Below are 25,186 nucleotides of genomic sequence, written 5' to 3'. Positions count from 1 at the left end.
AGTTCCTCCAGGTCAAGATCTGTGTCATGCATGCCCCTTCCCTTATGCCCCTCATGGCATCCTGAAGATTACTTGGCACATAGTCAGTGCTCAGTACTTAATCCTGTGACTTCTGGCAGCACTGTCGGGATAGGGTTAGGGCGCTGCACAGATGGAGTCTTCTGTTACTCACCATTTGGCCAAACATACTGCTTTGTGGATTTCTTCCCATTTTCCCCCAAAATCCTTGGACACCCACAGGCCATTCTGAAAGATTATAAATGACTTATCAGAATTCCAGCTTTGTCTTGTGCAGCTGCTTATATGACCTTTAATAATTCATATCTAATCATTTGGGACAGTAAACACACACACTGAAGTTCCATCAAGCAGCCTGCCCTCCATACACACTTGGGTGATGGGGGCCCCTTCAGGGTTTTGGAAATTCAGAATAACAAATGCTTATGGAGTGCCTACTGTGTGCCAGGCACTGTCCCCAGAGGTTGCACTAGGGACACAAAGACAATATATTCCCTGTTCTTAAGGAGCTCAGGGTTTAACAAGAATCATGGATAAGATTTTGATACAATGTGGTAAGTTACGGAAACACTGTGTCCAGGGTGAGAATAAGGAGGGGAGCAAGGATGCTTCAGAGACAGTTTGTGAAGTCAGCTGAACTAGTATTAAATAATGAGCAGTGTAACCATAAGAAGGCAAATGGGGAGATGGGATGTTATTGCACAAATACACAGTAGTACCAGCTGAGGCCAGAGGGGATAAAACATCACAGCGCCAGCAAGGAGTTCAAAGCCTTCAGACACTGATGGAGCACAAATTCCAAGGTGAGGAAAGAAGGGGCTCATGCTAGGGAGAGATGTGAGGGCCCTTGGTTTTACTTTTTTTTGAGAGAGAGAAAGAGTATGCACACACACACGTGAATATGGGATGGGAGGAGTAGAGGAAGGGCAGAGGGAAAAAGAGAATCTTAGGCTCCATGCTAAGCATGCTAACCCCTGACACAGGGCTCGATCTCACAACTCCAAGATTCCCAAGATCACAGAACCTGGGCCAAAAATCAAGAGTCGGACACTTAACTGACTAAGCCACAAAGGCACCCCTCAGTTTTACTTTTTTAAAGGTATAATACTTGAATGGCAACAGGAGAGATGGATTTCAGACCAGAAACAGGAAAAGCAGTAAAAAAGCTGTACCCCATTAGTTCACTGAGAGTTAGTGAAACTCCAGGGCCCCTGGGGGCCTCAGCTGCCTAAGTGTCTGACTTCAGTTCAGGTCATGATCCCAGGGCCTTGGGATCAAGCCCCGTGTCAGGCTCCCTATTCAGCAGGAAGTCTACTTCTCTCTCTGCCTTCTGTTCCCCTCACTCATCCTTGCTCACTCTCTCTCAAATAAAATCTTTTTTTTTTTTTAAGATTTTATTTATTTATTTGACAGAGAGAGATCACAAGTAGACAGAGAGGCAGGCAGAGAGAGAGAGAGGGAAGCAGGCTCCCTGCTGAGCAGAGAGCCCGATGCGGGCCTCAATCCCTGAGATCATGACCTGAGCCGAAGGCAGCGGCTTAACCCACTGAGCCACCCAGGGGCCCTCTCTTAAATAAAATCTTAAAAAAAAAAAAAAAAAAAAAAAAGAGTTAGTGAGGCCCTAAACCACACCTGTGAGGAATAGGCTCAGGAAGAATCTAGAAACTAGATTTGGTAGAACTGGTAGCTCTTTCCTGTAGGGCAGAGTGTGTGTGTGTGGGGGGGGGGGGGGGGGAGAAGATAGAAATCTGAAGTGCTAGGAGGAAGCCAGAAATATGGATTTGAGAATCTTACACATTACAGGGACAGTTACAATGGACAGAGGGGAGGAGATTGCTCAGAATGAAATGAGCAATAGCAGCTTGAGGGTAGATTGACAGAAGTTTATGAAAGAGACCAGGAAGGAATGGTTAGAAGGTAAGAAAGAAGCCAAGGAAGCCAAGTTCCCGAAAGGAGAGACTGGCCATTTATTTTCAAATGTAGCAAAGGCTGGGTAAGATAAAGACAGACAATATCCGTTACATTGGCAACACAAGCCCACTGGGCCCAGACCCAGTGGAGCTGGGACAGAGATGTCCTGGTACAGCTGAAATTATAAGGGGCTGATCGAGGCAGAATTTACCTACAGTGCTCCCTCCACACTTACCCACCATTCTTCCTTCTGTAACTCTTTATTTCTCTGATAACATTCACCTCCCAGCATTTCTAATTTACCAAATTCTACTTGGAAATATCTGGTATCACTTATAGTTATATCTTAGTACATATTGGTCTGTCTTTTCAACCCTGGGTTTTTGTTGTTCTTCTTGTTTTAAGATTTTATTTATTTATTTGAGAGAGAGCGAGCAAGTAGGGGAAAGGGGAAGAAAGAGAATCTTTTTTTTTTTTTTTAAGATTTTATTTATTTATTTGACAGACAGAGCACAAGGAGGCAGAGATGCAGGCAGAGAGAGAAGGGGGCGGGAAGTAGGCTCTCTGCTGAGCAGAGAGCCCGATGCAGGGCTTGATTCCAGAACCATGGGATCATGACCTGAGCCAAAGGCAGAGGCTTTAACCCACTGAGCCACCCAGGTGCCCTGAAGAGAGAGAATCTTGAGCAGACTCCACACTTAGTGCAGAGCCTGACGCAGGGCTCAATCTCACAATCCTGAGATCATGACCTGAGCCGAGACCAAGAGTTGGATGCTTAACCGACTGTGCCACCCAGGCACCCCAAACCTGATTATTTATACCTCCAACTTACCCTTAACTGGAAGAAACTGAGATATAAAAGCGGACTGTGACTACCTCTTCCTGAGGACAGCATGTTTCAATAATCTTAAGACACTTGGTAATGGCAATGGGGTTGAATTCAAAAGGGGGGTTGCTGGGGTGCCTGGGTGGTTCAATGGGTTAAAGCCTCTGCCTTCAGTTTGGGTCGTGATCTTAGGGTCCTGGAACTGAGCCCCGCTTCAGGCTCTCTGCTCAGTGGGGAGCCTGCTTCTGCCTCTCTCTCTGCCTGCCTCTTTGCCTACTTGTGATGGCTGCCTGTCAAATAAATAAACAAGTGATCTTTAAAAAAGGGGAGGGGTTGCTGATTCTGTCCATTCCTCTGGGGGTCTCTGTGCTCCCTTGAAGGGCCTAGCTCAAGCTGCTGGAGGCTGACTTCCTGGAATTGTTGCTTTAAGATCTGAAGCCTACCCAGCAGGCCAGTTTCCTTCCTCTATCCTCCTTTGCTAAACTTAACTTTGGTCTCCTTGAGTCTTCTAGCCTTTCCTCTGCTCAAAGATCTGCACAGAAGGCCCAGACGCCAGACAGCTCTTCATCCTCCCCATGCTACCCCTTTGCTCAGCCCGGCTTGTCCACGATGATGACCCACTTTCTGTCCCCACAGCAATGGCTCTCAAATTTTAGCGTGCAGACTCAGCTGGGAAGGTTGTTAAAAATACTAGCCACCTCAAAAACAAAAGTCACTGGCAGACTATGTATGGACCGGGGCCAAAGAACTGCATATTAAAAGAATCTCCCAGGGGTTTCTAACTGATATTGCAGGTCAGAAGACCACGCTCTAAGAAATAAGATGAGAAAGAGCCCATGTAAATGAAAAGTATAATTATGATTATCACAGTCTAGCAACTCAGCCACTTTGGGCCCTTAAAGTCGATGGTAAAGGAGACTGGTACTCCAGGAAAGGAAAAGTGAAATGTGCTCCCCATAGAACTTTCAGAAGAGAGGTGGAAGGGTCAGGGAGAGGCACAGGTTCCTGGGGACAGTATAGGAATATGGTAGGGGATGCAGCGATGTAAAACTCTGGATATTTAATACAGGAGTATCAAAGATAGAAATCAGTATGATTTATATACTGGGAGCTAACAAAAAAAAAATTATGAAGATGTGGTTTGGCCATAGGAAAGGAGTAACACCATTAGGAGTTTGAGAGTTTATGCTTGTCCCTTGAAGCACAAGAATAATTACATTAAACTGTTTTCTAGTTCATTACTCTGAGAGCACACTGCATCTACTGTGTAATGACAGCTAGATATCATACTTGTCTGGAATAGATAGTACACGAAAATCATGCCCTTTACCAAACCAGAAAATAATGCAAAAAATACAAATTCATGCCTTAAAAAATCACTAGAAAGCAGTCCAATATAAAGGCATTTCCTATAGGGTTCTTTTAAAACAGTGTGTTTTCAGTTTATAAAAATGCAAAAAAGCAACACAAGTTCCTCAACTATACTTACTTCAGTGCTGAGGGCTAAAAGATAATCAGAATTCTGAGGGCTATACATCATCTGAGTCAGAGGATGGAAAGGGAGATTGGTCTGAACAAAGTTCTTTGCAAAATCTGAGGATCTGAAGATTCTTCCTCCGTGACTTCCTCCAGACACCTCTGCTGTTAAAATCACCTGATAAAGAAGAAAAAAGTTCAGATTCAGAGTATAATACTATAAAAGCACAGAAGTTCTTACACCATTTTCACCAGATATCCGTTAAGAAATTTCCAAAAATTCAAAGAGTTATAAAAACAGATTATAGGTATACTACACTCAAGTATTAGTCTTATAACAAATATTATCCTAAATTGAAATAGTGCATCATAACTGTGAATTTAGCTTGCTCAGTTTGAGATTAGTTAGTTGCCCAAAGCTAAAATGTTGTTTTTTGGATTATACATTGTGATGCCAAACAGCTGCTACATAATTTTTTTTTTTAAGATTTTTTATTTATTTATTTGACAGAGAGAGATCACAAGTAGGCATAGAGGCAGGCAGAGAGAGAGAGAGGAGGAAGCAGGCTCCCTGCTGAGCAGAGAGCCCGATGCGGGACTCGATCCCAGGACCCTGAGATCATGACCTGAGCCGAAGGCAGCGGCTTAACCCACTGAGCCACCCAGGTGCCCCTGCTACATAATTTTAAAGATTTTTTTTTTAATTTATTTTACAGAGATCACAAATGGTCAGAGGCAGGCAGAGAGAAAGAGGGGGAAGCAGGCTCCCTGCGGAGCAGAGAGCCCGATGCGGGGCTCAATCCCAGGACCTTGAGATCATGACCTGAGCCGAAAGCAGAGGCTTAGCCACTGAGCCACCCAGCTGCCCCTGCTACATAATTTTAAAGAGTTTGGCTAGGATCTTGGATAGGGACCCCCCCTCCCAAAAAAGAACCTGTGTGCTGAATTCCATTCTTTGATGAACAGCACTAAATTATGTTTAATTTTAAAATGCACTAATGGGGCGCCTGGGTGGCTCAGTTGTTAGGTGTCTGCCTTTGGCTCAGGTCATGATCCCAGAGTCCTGGGATCAAGCCCTGCATTGGGCTTCCTGCTTGGCAGGAGGCCTGCTTCTCCCTCTCCCACTCTTCTGGCTTGTGTTCCCTCTTTTGTTATGTCTCTCACATAAATAAATATTTATATCAGATAAATATATGTGTCAGATAAATAAATAAAATCTTTAAATAAAAATAAATATTTATATCAGATAAATAAATAAAATCTTAAAAAAAAATAAAATGCACTAACAGCAAACTAAATATATTGCTATATACAACTGGACCATTCCAACATTATTATCTGACAACCCTATGTGTCGCACAAAGCACAGCTTCATATGTGTGTGAATGAGTCTCACCTTTCCAGAATTCTCAGGACCAATAGCCATGCCAAACTCAGTCCGAATGAAGGTGTTATTGATGAGATTTGTAATATCCTTAAAGTTCTTTCCATAGTCCTCACTGAGAGGAAGAAGAGCAAAACACATTTAGAATGCAGCAGTCAAGGACACTTTCGGGAGTCCTGCCTGGCTTCCATACATGATCCCTGCCCACTGCCTTGGCTGAGGCACTCACCACCCTCCCCTGAACAGTCACCTGCCTCAGGGGATGGATCCCATCTCTAGTTCTAGTGGTGGGCCTGATTAGTCTGAAGGACAGTCTTCCCCTTCACCAGTGAAGGGTCAGAAATGGGAGTGACCCAGGTAGACCCAGTAAGACAAAAGGGGGAAATTTGGGGTCTTTGAGGAAACATGTTTCTTTATCCTTAAGACAGCCACCTGACAAAATGATGTCTTCCTTTGCTGAGCGGTTCTCAGTCAATGCATTCTTGCCCGCCAGCCCCCACCACAACCGCAAACATTTGGCTTGTCAGGAGACGTTTATTATCACAACCCAGCGGTGAGATGCTACTGGCATCTAGTGGGTGAAGGCCAGGGGTGCTGCCACACATCCTACAATGCACAGGACAGTTTCACAACAAGAAAAAATTAGCTGACCCTAAATGTCAGTGACCCAAAGATTGGGAAACGCCAACCCTGTAATATGTGAATACAAAGCAAAAAACTGCTACAGACATTTTGGCAAAATGAGAGCACAACTTGAAAAATAAGCCAACAAAAGTGAACTGCTGAGGGAATTCTGGAATTCCAGAGAAGCAGAGCCCATGACATTGGACTGAACTAACACCAAAGCCCATCCTTCTTCTGTATTTAGTTATGAGCCATTAATTCCCTTATTATTTAAGCTAGTCTGGGTTGGGATGTCTGCTAAATGTAGCCAAAGGCCTCCAAACTAATCTAGTCATGCACAGCCCTAACGATAAAGCTGCAAGCTGCAAACGAAGGAGCAGGAGTCCTGAGGTCCCCCCACTCCCGGAGGCTGCCGTACCAGGCACCCATGTCCACAGTGTGCCTCGCACAAAACAGCTAAGGAAAACAAAGTTAATCTCATCTCTTGGGTTGCTAAAGCTTTTTCTAAAAGTTCATTCCAACAATATTTTTGAGAAGTATTCAGCTTTGTGTTTTGATTTTGCAAACTAAAAGCAAAAAAGTCAGTAGCTATCTATATCTGCTGGGTTTCATACTGTGTGCAGTCTGCTAAAACATGATAGAGAATGCGGCATCTCAGCAGTCGGGAGATCTAGACGTTCGTCGGTGAAGACGGCTGTGTGCGGCCAGTTAGTTGCCTGCTGATAAATGCAGTGTTCGCTGATAAATGCAGATAGGGTATATGGCTTCACAAATGGTAGTTCAGGTAGAAGCCTCCACAAATAAAGAATCACAGAACTGTGGAACACAGAATGAGAGAGATGCAAGGGACTGAGGAGAACATCTTGTCCAACTGCCTCACCTCACAGCTGAGGAGGTTCCCAAGGAGGCAAACTGTGAGAAGGCAACCAGTTAATTAAGGGCAAAACTGAAACTACAATGCAATTCTCTTAACTCTCAGCCCCATACTAGAGGCAACTTTGAATTATTTTATTTGTAAATAAAATTCTCTTACAACCTGTAGACTTCCACAATCTTGCCAGGGCTGATGTCCCCACAGTAAAGATGGGCTAAGAGGAAGTTGAGCCAGACAGGAAGGCAGCGTCTCCGAGTGTTCGTGGAGGTCCCTGACTGCATGCTAAAGCAAACCACACCTAAATTCAAGTTGTCTGAAAGACTCTTCCTCAACAAAACAGGGATTAGGCACCGTCCAACTGATTCTTTACTACCCTATCCTTGGCTTTGGAGTACAAAAAGTTTTCTTATCTTCCGGATAGCAGGTCACAGGGATTACGCATAAACAATTCCTCACTCCACGAGGTACAGATCCTTAGTCACTCAGACAACCGTCTAAAGGGGTTTGTAGTAGCTTGCTTATCACCAGCTTACAAATCTCCCCTCCTTTAGGACATCCCCAGTGAACCTCCACAAACCTGTTGGCAAGCCTGCTTGCTTTTTAAGAACTTGGCACAACAAATACAACCCTGCTCTTCAGAAAAAGAAAGCAACATGAGCATAACAAAAAATCATCTACAACTACACTACTTTAGTCACTGAAAAAAACAACTGGAGCACAATGGACTAGTATCAACAGGCTAGGATTTAATGCAGGGTTCTGCTGAGGCCATGCAAGGCCAAGGAATATATTTTAATATAACACTTTATTTTAAAGTAGCTTTACTGGGATGCCTGGGTGGCTCAGTTGGTTAAGCAGCAGCCTTCTGCTTGGCTCATGATCCCAGGGTCCTGGGATCGAGACCCACATTGGGCTACCTGCTCAGCAGAGAGCCTGCTTCTTCTCACTTTGCCTGCCTCTCTGCCTACTTGTGCGCCCTCTCTCTGTCAAATAAGTAAATAAAATATTTAAAAAATGATTTAAAAATAAAAAAAATAAAGTAGCTTTATTTGGGGGCACCTGGGTAGCTCAGCTGGTTAAGAGTCCAGCTCCTGGTTTCAGCTCAGGTCATGATCTCTGGGTCTTGGGATTGAGCCCTGCGTCAGGCTCCATGCTCTGCACCTGCTTGAGATTCCTTCCCCTTCCCTATCCCTCTCCCTTTGCTCCTGCCCCTGCTTGGGTGCTCTCTTGCTAAAATAAATAAATAAAATCTTAAAAAATAATAAAGTAGCTTTATTTTCTATCAGTACACAACATACATCATGAAGAGGAAACCAAAGCAACATCTTGAAAAATATATCTACTTTTCAAAATCCAGAGGATAATTAATAGTGTCATAAACAGCAGTCAAACGATAAGTAAATCCTGTGAAACCATCTGCTTTAGAAACAAGTCTTTTGAATAGAAAATAACCAATTTCTGGTTGCCAAAAATAAATGATCACTTACGCATATATCTGTGCTGTAAACACGCATAAGAATATGTACATATTTGCAGCTGAAGTGTTAAAATACAAATATTTTCAGAATAGAACCCAATACCTTCAAAGAACAAGAAAGATCTAGACATTATTAAAATAAATGAAAAAAGAAGTAATCATCGTATAGGACTTCAAGTAAGACAAAATCAAAATTCCTAGTAGAAGGAAGCACTCAAAGGGTTTTTTCCCACAAGACTCATATTGACACTCAACCCAAATGTCAATACTCAAAAATTACATCCTTGTTTTTGAGGACTTTTCATTTATAATCTATTGGAACTTGTAACACCAGGTATCTGAACCACAGACATTTAACGGAAAGTAACAGTATGAGAGTTCTACAATATCTCAGATAATTTTACATCAAACAAGCATTTGGGGCACCTGGGTGGCTCACTCGCTTAAGCATATGACTCTTAATTCAGCTCAGGTCATGATCCACCCTGAGCATGAAGCCTGCCTAAGATTCTCCTCCCTCCCCCATCCCCCTACCTCATGTGCGCACAACACGTGTGTGCGCGCGTGTACGTGCATGCACTCTCTCTCTTAAAACACACAAACAAGCAAACAAACACCCACATACAAGCATAGATATCCTTGTTTTGTTGGCTTTTAGGCCTAAACATTTCTGTTTCTTTATTTTTGCCATGATTAAGTTGCTATAAATTGCAACATAAAAGCAACAAGGATGACAACAAACTTAAAAAAAAACAACCTACTGTTTTCTAGTTTTCACTGATCAGGAAGCTTACACAGTAGATCCTTACTGTTCCTAGGTTTCTATTTAAAAATTTGACTGCACACTCAAACGTATTTGTAACCCTTGCTCCTGACACTTTTGTAGTCATTAGCAGGCATGCACAGAGTGAGGAACACAGAGTGAGTAACCCAGCATGCATATTCCCAGCTGGGGTCCGAGAAGAGGACCCTCGGCCTTCTTCTGTCAGCTTTTACACTGTCAATAAGTGTATTCTTCACACTCTATTTAGTGCCATGCATTTTGCACTTGTGTTTTTTCTTGGTGATTCTGCTATTTCTAATAGCACCCAAGCACAGTGTTGGAGGGCTAGTGTTCCTCAGCACAAGAAGGCTTTGATGTGCCTTATGGAGAAAATAAGGTTAGAAAAGTTAGAAAAAGCATCCTCTCGGCATGAGTTGGAAACGACCTCAACATTAATGAATCAATAATACACATTAAATAAGGTGTCTTCTTTCAACAGAAATGTACATAAAACAAGATCATGTACTGATCAATGAACAAAAATGAATGGTGTGATGGAGCACCTGGGCTGGCTCAGTAGGTTAAGCCACTGTCTTCAGCTCAGGGTCCTGGGATCAAGCCCCGCATGGGGCTCTCTGCTCAATAGGGAGTCTGCTTCTCCCTATCTCTGCCTACTTGTGATCTCTGTCTGTCAAATAAAGAAATAAAATCTTTAAAAAAAAAAAAAAGAATGGTATGAGCAGAGGTTTGTGGGAGCTGAAATCTTTCTTTCCTCTAGGAGCAATGGTTTCGTACCTCCCAATTCAGGATACATGGGAACTCTGCAGAACAATGACAACCAGCGGTACTGAGACTTCCAGTTAAAAGATCAACAGGGAGAATGTAGCTTATTAAAATGTGGCAACAAAACAGCAGACCTGAAATCACAGACTGGCCAGTAAAATGGGCAGAATTTGAATTCACATTAAGCTGAACTCCCAATACTTTAGTCTTTCTCTCTCTCTCTTTTTTTTTTTTACCCCAACTGTCTAATGTTACCTTATGTCTTTTTAATATTTTATTGTTTTATGCTTACTGAAAAAAGGATGCATGTGTTTTGGAGAAATTTTGAAAACCACAAGTGGGAAAATAAAGGAGGTAAGATATTGTGAGTAATCAGAAGAAACATGAGTATGTACCCGGTGTCCCTATTTGGCTTTGGTTGACAAGGCAATTCTAACATGTATTTTCATGGGAATATTTCCTAAATGATGAAAACCACCTAGTTTCATGATTTTTATATGCTCTAAGTTCATAAAAGTGAAGCTGTAGTAAAAAGACATCATACATTTTAATAAACTTTTTCTTTAAGAAAAAAAAAAAGCAGGGGCGCCTGGGTGGCTCAGAGAGTTAACCCTTTGCCTTCGGCTCAGGTTGTGATCTCAGGGTCCTGGGATGGAGCCCCATATCGGGCTCTCTGCCCAGCAGGGAGCCTGCTTCCTCCTCTCTCTCTGCCTGCCTTTCTGGCTACTAGTGATCTCTCTCTGTCAAATAAATAAATAAAAATCTTTAAAAAAAAAAAAAAAGAAAAGAAGCAATAAAATATATTTTGTAATGAAATTTAAGTTAAAATTTTAACTAAATATGCAGTCATTATTAATAATCTACTGCAGTGAAAACTGGACCAAGCATATCATTAAAAAGGCTGTCATACAAGATGTCCTGGAGAAGCCAGTTTAGTGCACTTTGCTTCAATATCTGTTGATATCTTCACATTAACCTTTTTCTTTCTTTTTTTTTTTTTTTTACCTCAAGTAAGATCCTTAAAAATTTACAGTGACTACGGAATAAAATTTAATGTGAAATTTAATTACCTCAAGATGCCCTTACTCATTTCCAAAGGTTGAACAACTCTCAATAGCAAATAAAATCACAAATAAAATAGCAGCCGTTTTATTTTTTTAACATCTACTTATTTATTGGGAGGAGGGGCAGCAGGAGAGAGAGAAAATCTCAAGCAGATGGCAGAGCCTAAGATGGGGCTGGAGCCCGAGGAGCCCGAGGCGGAGCTCCATCTTACATTCCTGAGATCAGGACCTGTGCCAAAATCAAGAGTTGGACACTTAACCGACTGTGCTACCCAACTGCCCCAAAACAGCAGCAGTTTCGTGGTGTGTACAGAATTTTGATGTAGAGTAATGCTAACATGTGTTTCATTAAGTTGATCTTACAGTGAAAAGTTAGACTCAAGAGGCCCACAAACAAAAGCATGGAAAACATCTTTCAGTTGCCAAACACCAAATTATCATCTTAATCACAGGTACAGTTTATTTCCTTTTTAACTTCACATTTGAAAGAGGCACGTGTACTTTACAATCTATTGTGTAAATTATTCCGTAACAGAGGATCAAAATTTAAGCTATTCAAATATAACTCCTTTAAATTGAAGATATTAATATATTAATTTTACCTAATCAGCAATGCCTAAGGAGGTTATTTATTATTTCCCCCATCTTCCCACAATTCTTTTTTATAACCTAAAGATCAAAGTATATATTTCCCGGGGTGCCTGGGTGGCTCAGTGGGTTAAAGCCTCTGCCTTCAGCTCAGGTCATGATCCCAGGGTCCTGGGATCGAGCCCCGCATCGGGCTCTCTGCTTGGCAGGGAGCCTGCTTCCTCCTCTCTCTCTCTCTGTCTGCCTCTCTGCCTACTTGTGATCTCTGTCTGTCAAATAAATAAATAAAATCTTAAAAAAACCCCAAAAACACAAAGTATATATTTCCCTCTAACACAGCATAGGTGACAGGCACAACTTCCTTCTATCCTGTGAGCCTCTGGGCCATAAGACTCAGAGCAAGTGGCACATGACCAAGTGCTGTCTATTTGATTCTCAAATGAACATTTGACCACATAAGATTTAGTACAGAAAGATAATCAGGTAAATAATATGATCATGAGAGATGTGAAAACCAGAAGAGACTTCGGAAAGAATTCAACAGGCTTTTGTTTTTTCTCTTGGGCAACCGTGGCCTGTTTAGGACTCCTCTTAATCAACCTGCCCCCTCCCCTCTGAGCAACACGTGCCCCTCGGCTGGCCTGCCTGCCCAAAAACGGGACAACAGGACAACAGGTGTCCCTTCCTAGAGGCCAGGCCAGGGGAGAAGCAACGAAGCCTATTTACAGTTTCCACCTAAACTCTGGAAAAGGTCTCACTTCACAGCAGGGAGGAAAGAATTAATATTCAAAATGACCTTGGCAAAAACAAAAAAACACCCAAACAAGAACCCTGCTGTGGGACAGGAAGCAGCAGAAGCTCAGTCACAGGACACTACTGGAGAAACAAACAGGGTCGCTCTCTAGTCAAGTGTGTGTTAGGGGTTTTTCACAAGACTAGGCAAATATAGGATGGGAAGGGCTGAGTCAGATGCTGGTTGGTATTTTAACAGTAACACTTACTGATACTGCTTTTGTTTTTTACTTTTTCTTTTTCTTTTGTTTTCTTTTTTTTTTTTCTTCTGGCTGTCTTTAAAGTAAGCACAGAATTGAAAAATAAAAGGATGGGTAAAAGAGTCATGAAAACACATTTCACGCCCCCTAGGTATGACTCAGGAACCTGTCAGGTCCAGTTCTAGACACACACTTCAAGAGCAGTGTAAAGAAAAAAAAAGGGAATTCAGAAGGCAAGCAAGAAAGTGGCTAACGCAAGAGGTATAGAAGACAGTTCAATCTGGTGAGGGAAGAGTTTAGTAAACAGCCTTCACAACAGGTAGGGAATCCACTGGAGAGGACGTTTTTATTTGCTACTAAAAATGAATTGGAAATCAGCAACTTCTTTGATGTAAATGTGTGGTATTTACCACAGCAGCATTAGTAATACTGAAAACATCAGCTACAATCTGTGTCCACAATGATAGTGATTAAATAAGTTCTGTTGATCTAACAAAAATGGTAAATTATTAGCAGAGGGGATATGAAAAATGCCACAGTATGAGCAGCACTCACCAAGCGGAATGGACATAGGTTAACATCAGGGGTTAGTAATACTTGCATACTGGCAGGGGCAAGGGTGTGAGCGTTGTATAAGCCACAGAAGCATCTGGGGGCAGGCAATCACTCTTTACCAGCTGGCACCAAAGGCTCTCAGATTCATTGTAATAACTGGTAGGGCAGTGCCAGCACAGGCTGGCTACAAGCCATCCCCGGCTGTTGGCACGACAGCGGCTAACCCCACTTCGTTCTTATTCCACACCAGCCAATGCAAAGCACAATGTGCAGAGGCTCTGCAGTGGCCATTATTACCACCTTTCTTTTACAGATGACAAAAAACTTTGGACTTGTTTGAGTTCATTCTGCTTACAAATGACAGTGCTGAGATTCAGTCCCCAGGCCTGTTTGCCAACACAGTCTGGCAATTTTACCCTGGACCACGCTGTTTCCTAAGACTATGTATGTAGTCATATGAATAATATGAAAGGGAAAAATCAAGATAATAAAGTGTAAAAATATTAAGATCACACTTTACTTTTTAGGTTGAATTTTTTCTTTTTTTTTAAAATTTCCAAATGTTTTATAACATGGTTGTTTTCTATAAGAAAATATTTTATGAGAGCCAGGTTTTTTAAATACTGGTAAGAGTTACTGAAGTTACAACCTAAAAAAATTTTTTTCCCTCCCCAAACAGGATACCTTTCATCTGTCCGAAATGCTTCAACTACTGTTCTATCTGAATAAACAAAATCACCTATAAATCATAGCCCTTTCCAGTACTGGGATTCTACAATGCATTGTCAATCTTTATCAAACAAATAAAAAATACTATAAGCCTGAAAATTATACAGAGGCAAAGGTATTCATTCACTCAATTAGTATGTACTGCTTGCCTGCTATGAGTCAGTTGTTTGGCTAGTTGGTGGAGAACCCCAAGTTAGTCAAGAACCCTGCTTTAATGGATTTCAAGATGGCAATTCCTTCTTGGTCAATTTTTAAGCCAACATCACTATGCTGAAGGGCAGAGAGCACTGGCTCCAGGCTCAGCAGCAGCAGCCAGTGATCACGCCTACCAGGGAAGGAAAGTTGGGCTGATCCATCATCTCAGAGCTTCAACATGGGTTCACCTCCTCCCGGACCAAAACCAATAGTCAAAGAAGGAACCCTGAGAGAGTACAATGGCCCTTGGGAGATCCCTTGGCCCTGGGAGGCGTTTCTATGTCATCTGCTGGGATGTCATCTTTCTTTAAAGTCCCTTGGGGGGAAAATGGGATAGACACAAATGACAGAGAAGACAATCAGCAATTTCTGAGAGTAAGTTGGTCTTGAATCTTATAATTAAGGGAAAGAACCCACTATTTAACCAAGCTGTACCTTTGAGAAGACAACTCTAAAACTTTGTGAACGTCACAATATAGATTATAGTTCCTGAACACATACTGCCCCCATCATTACCAATGTGAATACTGTGACACACATGGGTTAGGTCAGAACTCCCTCTGATCTGGAAACTCCCTCTGATCTGGAAATCTGTTTAGGGCTCAAAATACATATCCATTTTATTGTAAGAAAAATTACATTCACCTGAAAGGTATAGGAAGGACTCTTTCAAGGATATAAAAACCACTTTGTGTTATTTCAGAGATATAAAAAAAACTCATAATAAATGGAAAGATGGTTAAATTCTATGATACCTTCGCACAAATAAATACCCATTTAAATGAAGAGATACAGGCTGCTATGAACTCTTCCTTTGTCTTCCTTTATTGTTTTGCCACTCAGTGAGGTCAGCCTGCCTAAACTCCTTGGAACTAGATCCCTTTTCATACTTCGTCAGGTTGCTAAGCAGATACGCAGTATGCTGAGTGTGACAGTATGATGAAAACTTAAGATAGCTAGAAAATCCTTTAAATCAACTTTTAAACTCCATCATGTCTATATCGTAGGGAACTTACATTCACAATGTGTTACTCAGCCAATGCCCCAGCCACACGTTATGCATCTCACCTTCGATATAGCTTGGACTGTCCAAAAGTCATAATTACCAGTGGTACATGGAAGGTAGTCAAGACCAGAATGATCTGGGGAAGACACAAAAGCATGCAGTCAATAAGAAAGATCATCCAATTACATGCTTGCATGTGATGGGATTAAATCAACAAGTAATAGATTGCCAGAGTCCTGCCCTATGGTAGCCTATACTGTAGTATCAGAAAACCCAGAAGGACCACATTCATAGGGCTCACAATGACTCAAAATCTCAACTCATTTTGTTCAAATGGTCCTATCACATACACTTCAAGTAGTGAGGCAGAGATAATCAACCTCACACTATGATAAAGGAAAGGTGAATCTCTATTATTGTAAGATATTCTCAGGCAAAGATCATCTCTCTTTCTGCTCACAGAGGCTAGAATAGTATGAGTGTTCTTAGAGAAGTCACTATATCATATATATTTGTCCATTTCTTCCTCTCCTTGCCGTTAGTTCTCTGTGAAATTTATTTTTCAAATAAGTATTTTTCTAGAAAGAAATATTCATGAGGAAAAGACTCTGATAGTAGATTAATACAAGAGGCTATGGAGTCTCAAATAGCCACATAACAAGAAGCCTTAAAGATACATGCCATCTTAGATAAATGGTTAAATCACAGAAATTGGTGCACTACTCAAATTTTAGAAGAAACTGAGACATGGTTAAAAATTAATTAAAATAAGAAATGTATAACTTGCTTTTCAACATCAAAATTCTATTTCTTTTGATTCCTGATGCCACTGTCACGGGCCTCAGTGCTATGATAAATACATTACCAGAATACCAGAGGGTATGAGCTATGGCCCCTGCCCTTGTTCAGACAGAAGAACACAGAGCCGGGCAATGCCATACCCTGACTCAAGACCTACAGCCACCCTCAGCACAGCTTCCTGCTGGGGGACTGTCTATATGGGGATACAGAGGGATGAGGAGCTGAAGGACTCTACTTCCATGATGCCAGTCCTCGCACGGGCTCCTCCGTGGTAGGGGAAGAGTCAACAGAAGGAGCTGAACAACCGTGAGCCCATGGGCGCCACAGTCCTTCAACACTAACTGTGGGAAAGGACACGGAACAATACAGTTTGGAGGAAAAATGCCAAGATGTGCAATGTGCAGTTTTCTGCTGCTACACAGGGGTTTTCCCAAGTATTATGAGGCTCCTGGCTGAGCACATGGCACTCTCCTTCCTCTTTCTTCTTCTTGCTCATCTTGATGCCAAGCAGCTATCAAAAACTAAAAAAGGTGTCTGTCTTCCTACTATGGAAGGCAGTCACTAGATGTTCCCAGTTCTAAAGCAAAACCAAACCAATCACAGCTTCCTGAAAATCTGTACTGCAAACATGCCTGCAATGGAGGTTGGAGACCATTTCAAAAAGTAACAACATCCAGTGTTTAAACTCCTAAAATCCCTGTCTTCTTCTTGCTACACTGAATTAACAGACTGAAAATACTACTTACCCCAGTGCCATCGCCAACCCAGGACAAGGATACTGAGACACTGAGATCATCAAACACATGCTATAAGGAAAAAAAAAAATTATTTAGAAATGACATCTGTCTTTCGATCTCTGGCTTCCTTAAATAATTCAGAACACTATTACTTCCAAAGTAATTAAGCTGATAATCATAAGGGAGTATGAATTCCCAGAAAAATGTAGGAAAGCTGGGATTGAACTACTTAACCCAAATTACAAATAACTTGGACATTTTTTTTTTAACTTGGACATTTTAATTCTCTCTCATATAAAGTAAGCCAAGCAGATGAGTTTTCTTACTGCACCAGATGGGGAGATGGAATAATCGAATTTCTTTCTCCAACAGGACTAAATATAAAGATATAGAAAGTATTCTTAGGATGCTTTAAACTAAGAGATCACAGCCCACATTGACAGATATAATTGTAACCCAATCGGCATAATTTAAATTTTTCTAGGCAGCCTTCACAGTATAGTTGAGTAGTTAATAGATGGATTCCTTTTGCTCCAAGGCTAACTCACTCACTCAAAATGACAAGGGACAGAAGCAAGAGCCAATGCCCTGTTTCACCTTTAAATAGTGAAGATGGGGACACGTGAGTGGCTCAGTTCATTAAGTGTGTGACTCTTAACTTCAGCTCAGGTCATGAACTCAGGATTGTGAGATCGATTCCCGTGTCAGGTTCTGTGCTCAGTGTGGAGTCCGCTTGAGATTCTCTCTCTCCCGCTGCCCCTCCTCCTGCTCTCTCTCTAAAATAAATAAAATAAATCTTTAAGGGGCGCCTGGGTGGCTCAGTGGGTTGAGCCTCTGCCTTCAGCTCGGGTCGTGATCTCGGGGTCCTGGCATCGAGCTCCGCATTGGGCTCTCTGCTCAGTGGGGAGTCTGCTTCCCTCTATCTCTGCCTGCCTCTCTGCCTACTTGTGATGTCTGTCTGTCAAATAAATAAATGAATAAATAAATAAAACCTTTTAAAAAATCTTTAAAAATAAGTAAATAAATAGTGGTGATAATGATGAATTAAGATAGAAGAAGTCTTGGCAGTTGTGGTAAGAGTTAGGAAAAAGAGGGGCGCCTGGGTGGCTCAGTGGGTTAAGCCTCTGCCTTCCGCTCAGGTCATGATCTCAGGGTCCTGGGACTGAGCCCTGCTTTGGGCTCTCTGCTCAGCGGGGAGCCTGCTTCCTCCTCTCTCTCTGCCTGCCTCTCTGCCTACTTGTGATCTCTGTCAAATAAATAAATAAAATCTTTAAAAAAAAAAAAAAAGAGTTAGGAAAAAGAAAAGGGAAAGCTGGTATATTATAACCAAGATACCAGAAGCATGTTGGAATGTAGTTATAATAATCATCACGGATCCTTTAGGGTTTTGGTTTTCAAATACTTTCTCTATTTATAAAATAATACATATCCATTATAGAAAATGTGGGCAATAATAGGGAGGTATAATAAAGAAAATATAAATTATTTATAATCCTATCACACAGATATTCAAGGCTAATATTATGGGTATAATCTTCTAGTGTATCACTTTTAAAATTAAATTAAATTAAGATTTTTATATTATTTTATTATTTTTTTAAATTTAAATTCAATTATCTAACACACAGTACATCATTAGATTTTGGTGTAGTGCTCAATGATTCATTAGTTGCATATAACACCCAGTGCTCATCACATCACATGCCTTCCTTACTGCCCACCACCCAGGTACCCCCCCACCCTCCCATCATTTCTTTAACTGATAAAGAATTCCAAAAAGGCAATACACTGGCACTTGGTAAAAATTTCCAACCATGCACAAACGTATATAGTCGATCCTTGAGCAATGTGGGAGAAGGGGGTGCTGACCCCCAGCATGGTCAAGAGCCATATATAATTTTTGAGTCCCTCAACACTTAAATACTAATAGGCTACTGCTGACTGGAAACCTTACCAATATCTCCAATAGAAGATTAACACATTTTTTTTTACATTATATCTACTATATGCTGTATTCTTGCAAAAAAGTTAGAGAAAATAAAATGTTATAAAGAAAATCATAAAGAAGAGAGAATAATTTACAGAACTGCACTGTATTTATCAAACACCAACAAACCACATGTAAGTGGATCCGTGCCCTTCAAACTCATGTTGTCCACAGGTCAAATGCATAATAAAAAGTGAAGAGCTTTCCTCTTCTCCACCTTGTGCCCCACCACCTCAAGCCCCACTCCCCTGAGCAGTTAACAGTTTAGTATATACTCCTGCTAAATGTTGACAATTATGCTTTTCACTTACAAAGACTTCTTACATCTTACTAAGTTCTTTAACGTTAAGTGCGCCCTGACTTTCCAAGGATGAGCGGTTCCTTAGAAGCAGAGGCTGTAACTATACTTCTTGGTATTCTCTGGGCCTGACTTGATACTTAACACCCTAAATAAGTGTCTGTTGAAAATGATTATACATCCTTCCCAAACCACAAACTCAGTCTCAAAATAGAACATGTCTATAAATGGTGGGATGCCAGCCACTTGGTCACTCAAGCAACTACCCCAACAGAGAAGTCTGAAGAAATACAACTCAAAAACACTAACTGTTCTGCTCATCTTCTCATTTTCGTTCATGGTCCTCCTGAACGGGTTTCTGAATTCACCTACACTATTTGCCCCCTGGACAGTGAGTACCTTTGAGTTCAGCAGAAGCTCTTGTACGATCTCTGAAAACGGTACAATCAGTGCCTCATGGAAGGCTTACTTGTTAAATGCCGGTTAACTCTCAAACATTCAGGCAGAGCTTCTCACAGCCTCTGCAGGACAGAAAGGCCATTCATACATGTAAGCTGGCTAAGCATCTGAGAAAAAGTAGGGCTGCTAGAGACATCTGGAACCAGCAGCTTAAAAACTGACACAGCAATGGGTCTTGTAAGATACTCCACACAGAGCAAGATGGCCTGTTCTCTTGCATGAGGATATAGTGTCTGAAATTACATCAATGAGCTCCTTGAGGAGTAGGAATACCCAGAGCTACCACAGGCACCAGAGAGACCACATGGGTTCACAGTCGTTTAAACACAGACTATATTTCCAAGGAAGGCTCTGGTCATCACAACTGACTATGATAAAAGACAAATTCCATCACAGCAGTCCTGGCAATCTTGATCAGGCCACAATGTAGTTAGTCTTGAGCCAATCAGGATCTGCAACTTTTACAAAGCTCTATACACTGCACCCCGTCAGCGCACACTGGCATTACTCACATTTTCCTGTCACCCAGTCACAGAAGGAGGAGGGTCATTAGATATCACTAGCGACACCCAGCTTCACCTGAACAACTCAAAGGATAGCTGCCCTCATTTATCATCCAAACAGTGCCTCTGGAAATGTAGGCCAGATTTATTAACTATAATTGGGGTCTTCTGCTACCTTTAACTCTTCCTCCCTTTCCTTCCCAATAACTCAGATTACACTGGGTGTTCTTTGACAGCAGGCACTGTGATGTGGTGTCACCCATTAGGCCTAGCACAAGGTCTCATATGTATTCAGGGCTCTGCAAATATCTCTGTACAAGTCTATTTGCAACCCCCAGCTACCAGCGTTATCAATCTGTGTGTAATCCTCCTTTTAGCATGGTTACCACCATTTCAGTAAATAATGGCTGAAAAAACCCATCTGTCTATGACAAATGCAACTAACGTTTTATACTCCAGTCTTTAACATTCTTTTTTTTTTTTTTTAAAGATTTTATTTATTTACTTGACAGAGAGAGATCACAAGTAGGCATAGAGGCAGGCAGAGAGAGAGAGAGGAGGAAGCAGGCTCCCTGCTGAGCAGAGTGCTCGATGCGGGACTCGATCCCAGGACCCTGAGATCATGACCTGAGCTGAAGGCAGCGGCTTAACCCACTGAGCCACCCAGGCGCCCCAGTCTTTAACATTCTTATACTACTGAAAGTAAAAGAGAAAAATGAAATCAGATCTAACAACAGACCAAACCTCAGGTGGAAAGAAAAGGTCATATGGAAAGAAAAATTAACCCTCATCTAAATGCTACTCTGGACTTGCCTTAAAAAGCTAAGAAAGAAAGAAAGAAAGAGAGAGAAAGGAAGAGAAAAAGAAAGAACCCAACCAAGAACAGAAAGGACCAATCCACTGCCAAGGAACCTAACTATGCCCAGACCAAAGTTCAAGATATTTATAGGAATATAAAAATATCTAGCAATCGAGAAGATAAAATTCACAATGTCCAACGTTCAATCAAAAAAAATAGGCATGCAAAGAAGCAAGAAAACGGGAACCATAATGAGGAGAAAAATCAATCAAACTGACCCAGAAATAACACAGATAATAGAACTAATAGACAAGGACATGAAGACAGCTGTAATTATACTCCACAGGTTTAAGAAATTAGAGAGTAGACTGAGCATGCTAAATAAAGGCATAGAAGATATGAAACAGACTCAAACTGGACTTCTAGAGATGGGAATTACAAAACCTGGGATGAAAATTACATGGGACAGCATTAACAGGAGAGGAGGCACTGCAGAAAGGAACATTTAAAAAAATATATATTTTATTTATTTATTTGACATAGAGAGAGAGAGAGAGAGAGAGAGAGATCCCAAGTAGACAGAGTGTCAGGCAGAGAGAGAAGGGGGAAGCAGGCTCCCTGCCAAGCAGAGAGCCCCATGCAGGGCTCGATCCCAGGACCCTGAGATCATGACCTGAGCCGAAGGCAGAGGTTTAACCCACTGAGCCACCCAGGTGCCCCAGAAAGGGACATTTTAATAGACTCGAAGCTATACCCATAGAAACTATCCAAGTGAGACACAGTGAAAAAAGACAGGAAAAATGAACAGGGCATCACTGAGCTATAGAGCTTCAAGTCACCTAATATATACTTAATAGGAGTTCCTGGAAAATTGGGGGGTAGGGTGGGAACAGAAAGAGAAAACAAAAAAAAAAAAAAAAAGGAAAGAAATACGAGCCCAAAGTTTCCCAGATTTAATTAAAAGTATAAACCCAGAGAGCCAAGAAGCTCACAAATCCCAAGCTTAAGGAGCACAATGAAAACTACACAAAAGCACATCATATTCAAAATGTTTAAAACCAGTGATAAAAATCTTAAAAGCACCCAGAAGAAAAAAATGACATTACATACAGAAGAACAAAGAATTATTGGAGACTTCTCCTTATTCATAGTGTGAACTAGTGAGTGGATCAGGATTTTTAAAGAACTGGGGGAAAACTGTAAAGATAAAATTCTATACCCAGTGAAAATAGTTTTAAATGCATGCTTTAGAAAAGAAAGGTTCTGGTTCTTCTGAACTTGTTCGTTGCCCCTCACTATTATATGGTGGATGTTCCTTTCTGACAGCCTCAAGGGAGGGACTACACCAGTGCAAAAGATCTGGAAGGCAACTGAAATCCCGACTTTCCGTGTAAAACCAACCATTCCAGTTCCTCATGATCACAGCTCACGTGATCTCCTCCTAGGTATTACTCTCACAACATGTATGGATGTTGCTGATACTATAACTATTTACACACCTGGCTACCTCTCAGATTACACTGGGTGTTCTTCGACGGCAGACACTGTGATGTGGTGTCACCCATCAGGCCTAGCACAAGGTCTTATATGTATTCAGAGCGCCGCGAATATCTCCATACAAGTCTATTCGCAACCCCCTGCTATCAGCGTTATCAATCTGTGTGTAATCCTCCTTCCAGCGTGGTTACCACCATTTCAGTAAATAATGGCCCTTTCTGCCAGCTGGAACACTGTTAACACTAAGACGTGTTCCAGGGTGCTCATACACATACCAGTGACCTCACTCCTCTCCTTCCCACTACAATTACCGTCAACTCCATAAGGCCCAAACTGGTAAGGTGTCCTGCATGCATCATATTGTCTGGAGACACTGGTGGGGGGGCAGACCATACAGAAGAGAAATGCACACATCTGAGTTCGAAGAAACAGGGGTCTGCATACTGAGATTTAAGCAGGGTTTCCAGAGGTGGGAATAGCCACAAGCAACAGCAAGGTTGATGGGAGGAGGTTGTTGTGCAGGTAAAACAAACATGAAGATACATGCAACCCTTCTGAAAAATGTCAAAGGAGAACACAAATAACATATTAATGTCACCCACCAGTCAAGTGCTGAGTATACAGTAGACACTATTAAGCACTTGTTCAAATGACTAAAAATTTTAAGATTAGGATAGACAAGCCATGGTAGGAATAGAAGAAAAATAAAAATACAGTAAAGGAAATGTGTTCGAGAAGAAAAGTACTTCTGCTTGAATGCCCACAGAAAACAGAGATGAGGCCACAGGATCACTTATGCAAATAGGCATGGTTTCCAATGGTACATACAGCTGAACATAATCAACCAGTAAGTTATGGTTCAATTGTTCTAATCAAGGTAAATTAAGATGAATAAAAGAAATATGAGCAGAGGACAAGGCTATGTGGCTAGAAAGAACTGAAAGGCAGAATAATCCCTTTTAAAAGGAGAAAACCCCAGACCTTCAGCACGATATTACCAATGAATAGCCTACAATACTAAAATACTGAACATATAAAAACACATAGCTATGTAGGAGTTGAGGAGTCCAGGCAACAGAAGGTATAGGGGATGCCTACCGCAAGCAGTGTTACAAAAGTGATGTTCTGTGCTAGCTGTAGAGATGACAGTGGAAATGGAGAAGGTGGGGAGAGCTGAAGCACATTTTATTTCTGGAAAACAATAGCAGTGTTGCTCCAATGTATTATGCCTAAGAGGTAGATTATTTAGCACAAAGAGAAAATGATCTGGCCACTTCATATTGCTAAGCAGTCAACCAAATGTACAATGCAGAAGCAGGCCAAAATCAAGGGAAACCATGTAAATATGCTATTTATGTGAAGATCAATCCAAAAGCCAGTACCCAGAAGGCCCACGGAGTAGATACAGTAATTCTGATTACTTAATCATACTCTATGGTAGGAAGTTCAGAAACCAAGCAGTTTAAGACTAGCTATGTAAAAATGTCAGCTTGATTCAATCAGGAGCAGATGAGCATGAAACTTGTCACTTCTAGAGAGAGATTTATTAATCTCCTAGCACAGTTACTGGCACAAGAATAGACAAGACAGATCAATGGAACAAAACAAAGCCCAAGCCTGGGTAAGGCTTCTTTTAGAGTGTATGACCAAGTTAGCATTTCAAGTTAGGGATTGAAGTGTTAGAAAAACTAGCTATATGGAAAAAATAAGCTGGATCCCTAAGACCTTTCTTATCCCCACTCACAAATAAATTCCATACAGAGCAAAGATTTAAATACAGAAAGTCAAATCTTGAAAATCCTAGAAGTATGAGTGACTATTTTTATAATCTTAAAATGAGAAGACCATCTCAAAAAATGATGCAAAAACTGGACCCATAACATACTACAGGAATTACTTGGACTGCATAAAAAAAAATTTAATGGCAAAACACCAAAAAATTTAATGGCAAAACACGAGTTGAAAAAAATGAAAAAATTATTTGCAACAAGACAAAGGGTCACTATAAAAAAGAGTTGTCAAGTCAAAAAGAAAAGGACAAAGACCTCCAAATAGGCAAAAGACACAAATAAGCAATTCACAAAGGATAAGGAAATGACTAATAACATGGGAAAGGCTATTCAATTTCACTAGTAATCCCAAGGAAATCACAGACAAATAATGTAATGACATTTCCAACTTCCAGAAAAGCCTGACAGCACGTATCCAGTAAGGACACAGAGCCCGGGCACCTATGTGCACTGTGGGTGGGAGCGTCTCAACAGTGATGTGAATCAGAACTGAAAATGTCCACACCATATGACCCAGCAATCCCACCCTTAGGAATTTATCACAGTGGGATAATTACACATCTTGACAAAGGATGTTCGTACCTGGATGAGGCTAGCAGCTACTGAGCACATCCTTTAGGCCAGCTACTGCGTGAAAGCACCTTAACACATCCTCATTTCATCCATGTAAAAACACCATAAGATATCACTCTCTCTGTATATTCTAGGTGAAGGATTAAAGCTTTGTTACATATGCTATAACAGGCAACAAAGCAGACTGGGTGCTGCTGGAGATGTTCCAGCATCTGACACTGGAGGACATTCCCAACGTGCTTCCTAAAAAGCAAGTCACAGAATAGTGTGTAAAATCCTGTGTGGGTCCTTATGGTTAAAAGTTACCTGGAGGGAGGTCCTTCAGAAAATCAACAGCAACTGCCTCTAAATGGTAGAATTCATGGGGATACTTTTCCTTCTTTATAGTTTTTCTGGACTGCCTGAATTACTCCCCACCCCACCTCCACTAGCAGGAATCATGCTTAAAAATAAAACTATAGAAGTTATTTTTATTTT

At 41.3% G+C, this 25,186-nt stretch overlaps 1 protein-coding gene across 16 annotated transcripts in view; it reads right to left on the bottom strand.

The window, feature by feature from the left end:
• Positions 1-25,186, bottom strand: part of SORT1 (sortilin 1) — a 66,189-nt gene that overhangs the window by 28,437 nt on the left and 12,566 nt on the right. For all 16 annotated transcript variants that reach the window (XR_014299765.1, XR_014299766.1, XR_014299767.1 and 13 more), the window contains exons 2-6: positions 16,813-16,872; positions 15,328-15,401; positions 5,628-5,730; positions 4,245-4,409; positions 173-246 (exon numbers count right to left, since the gene is read on the bottom strand). Coding sequence is in view for 7 of the 16 variants with exons in the window: in XM_082687506.1 (XP_082543632.1) it covers positions 173-246; positions 4,245-4,409; positions 5,628-5,730; positions 15,328-15,401; positions 16,813-16,872 (476 nt within the window). In the remaining 9 variants the exon portion in view is untranslated. The remainder of the gene's footprint in view (positions 1-172; positions 247-4,244; positions 4,410-5,627; positions 5,731-15,327; positions 15,402-16,812; positions 16,873-25,186) is intronic.

This window comes from Mustela nivalis (assembly GCF_964662115.1).
Source record: "Mustela nivalis genome assembly, chromosome: 10".
Classification (NCBI taxonomy): Eukaryota; Metazoa; Chordata; class Mammalia; order Carnivora; family Mustelidae; genus Mustela; species Mustela nivalis.
Note: the sequence above shows the minus strand (reverse complement) of the source record. Positions and strands in the feature narration are given on the sequence as shown.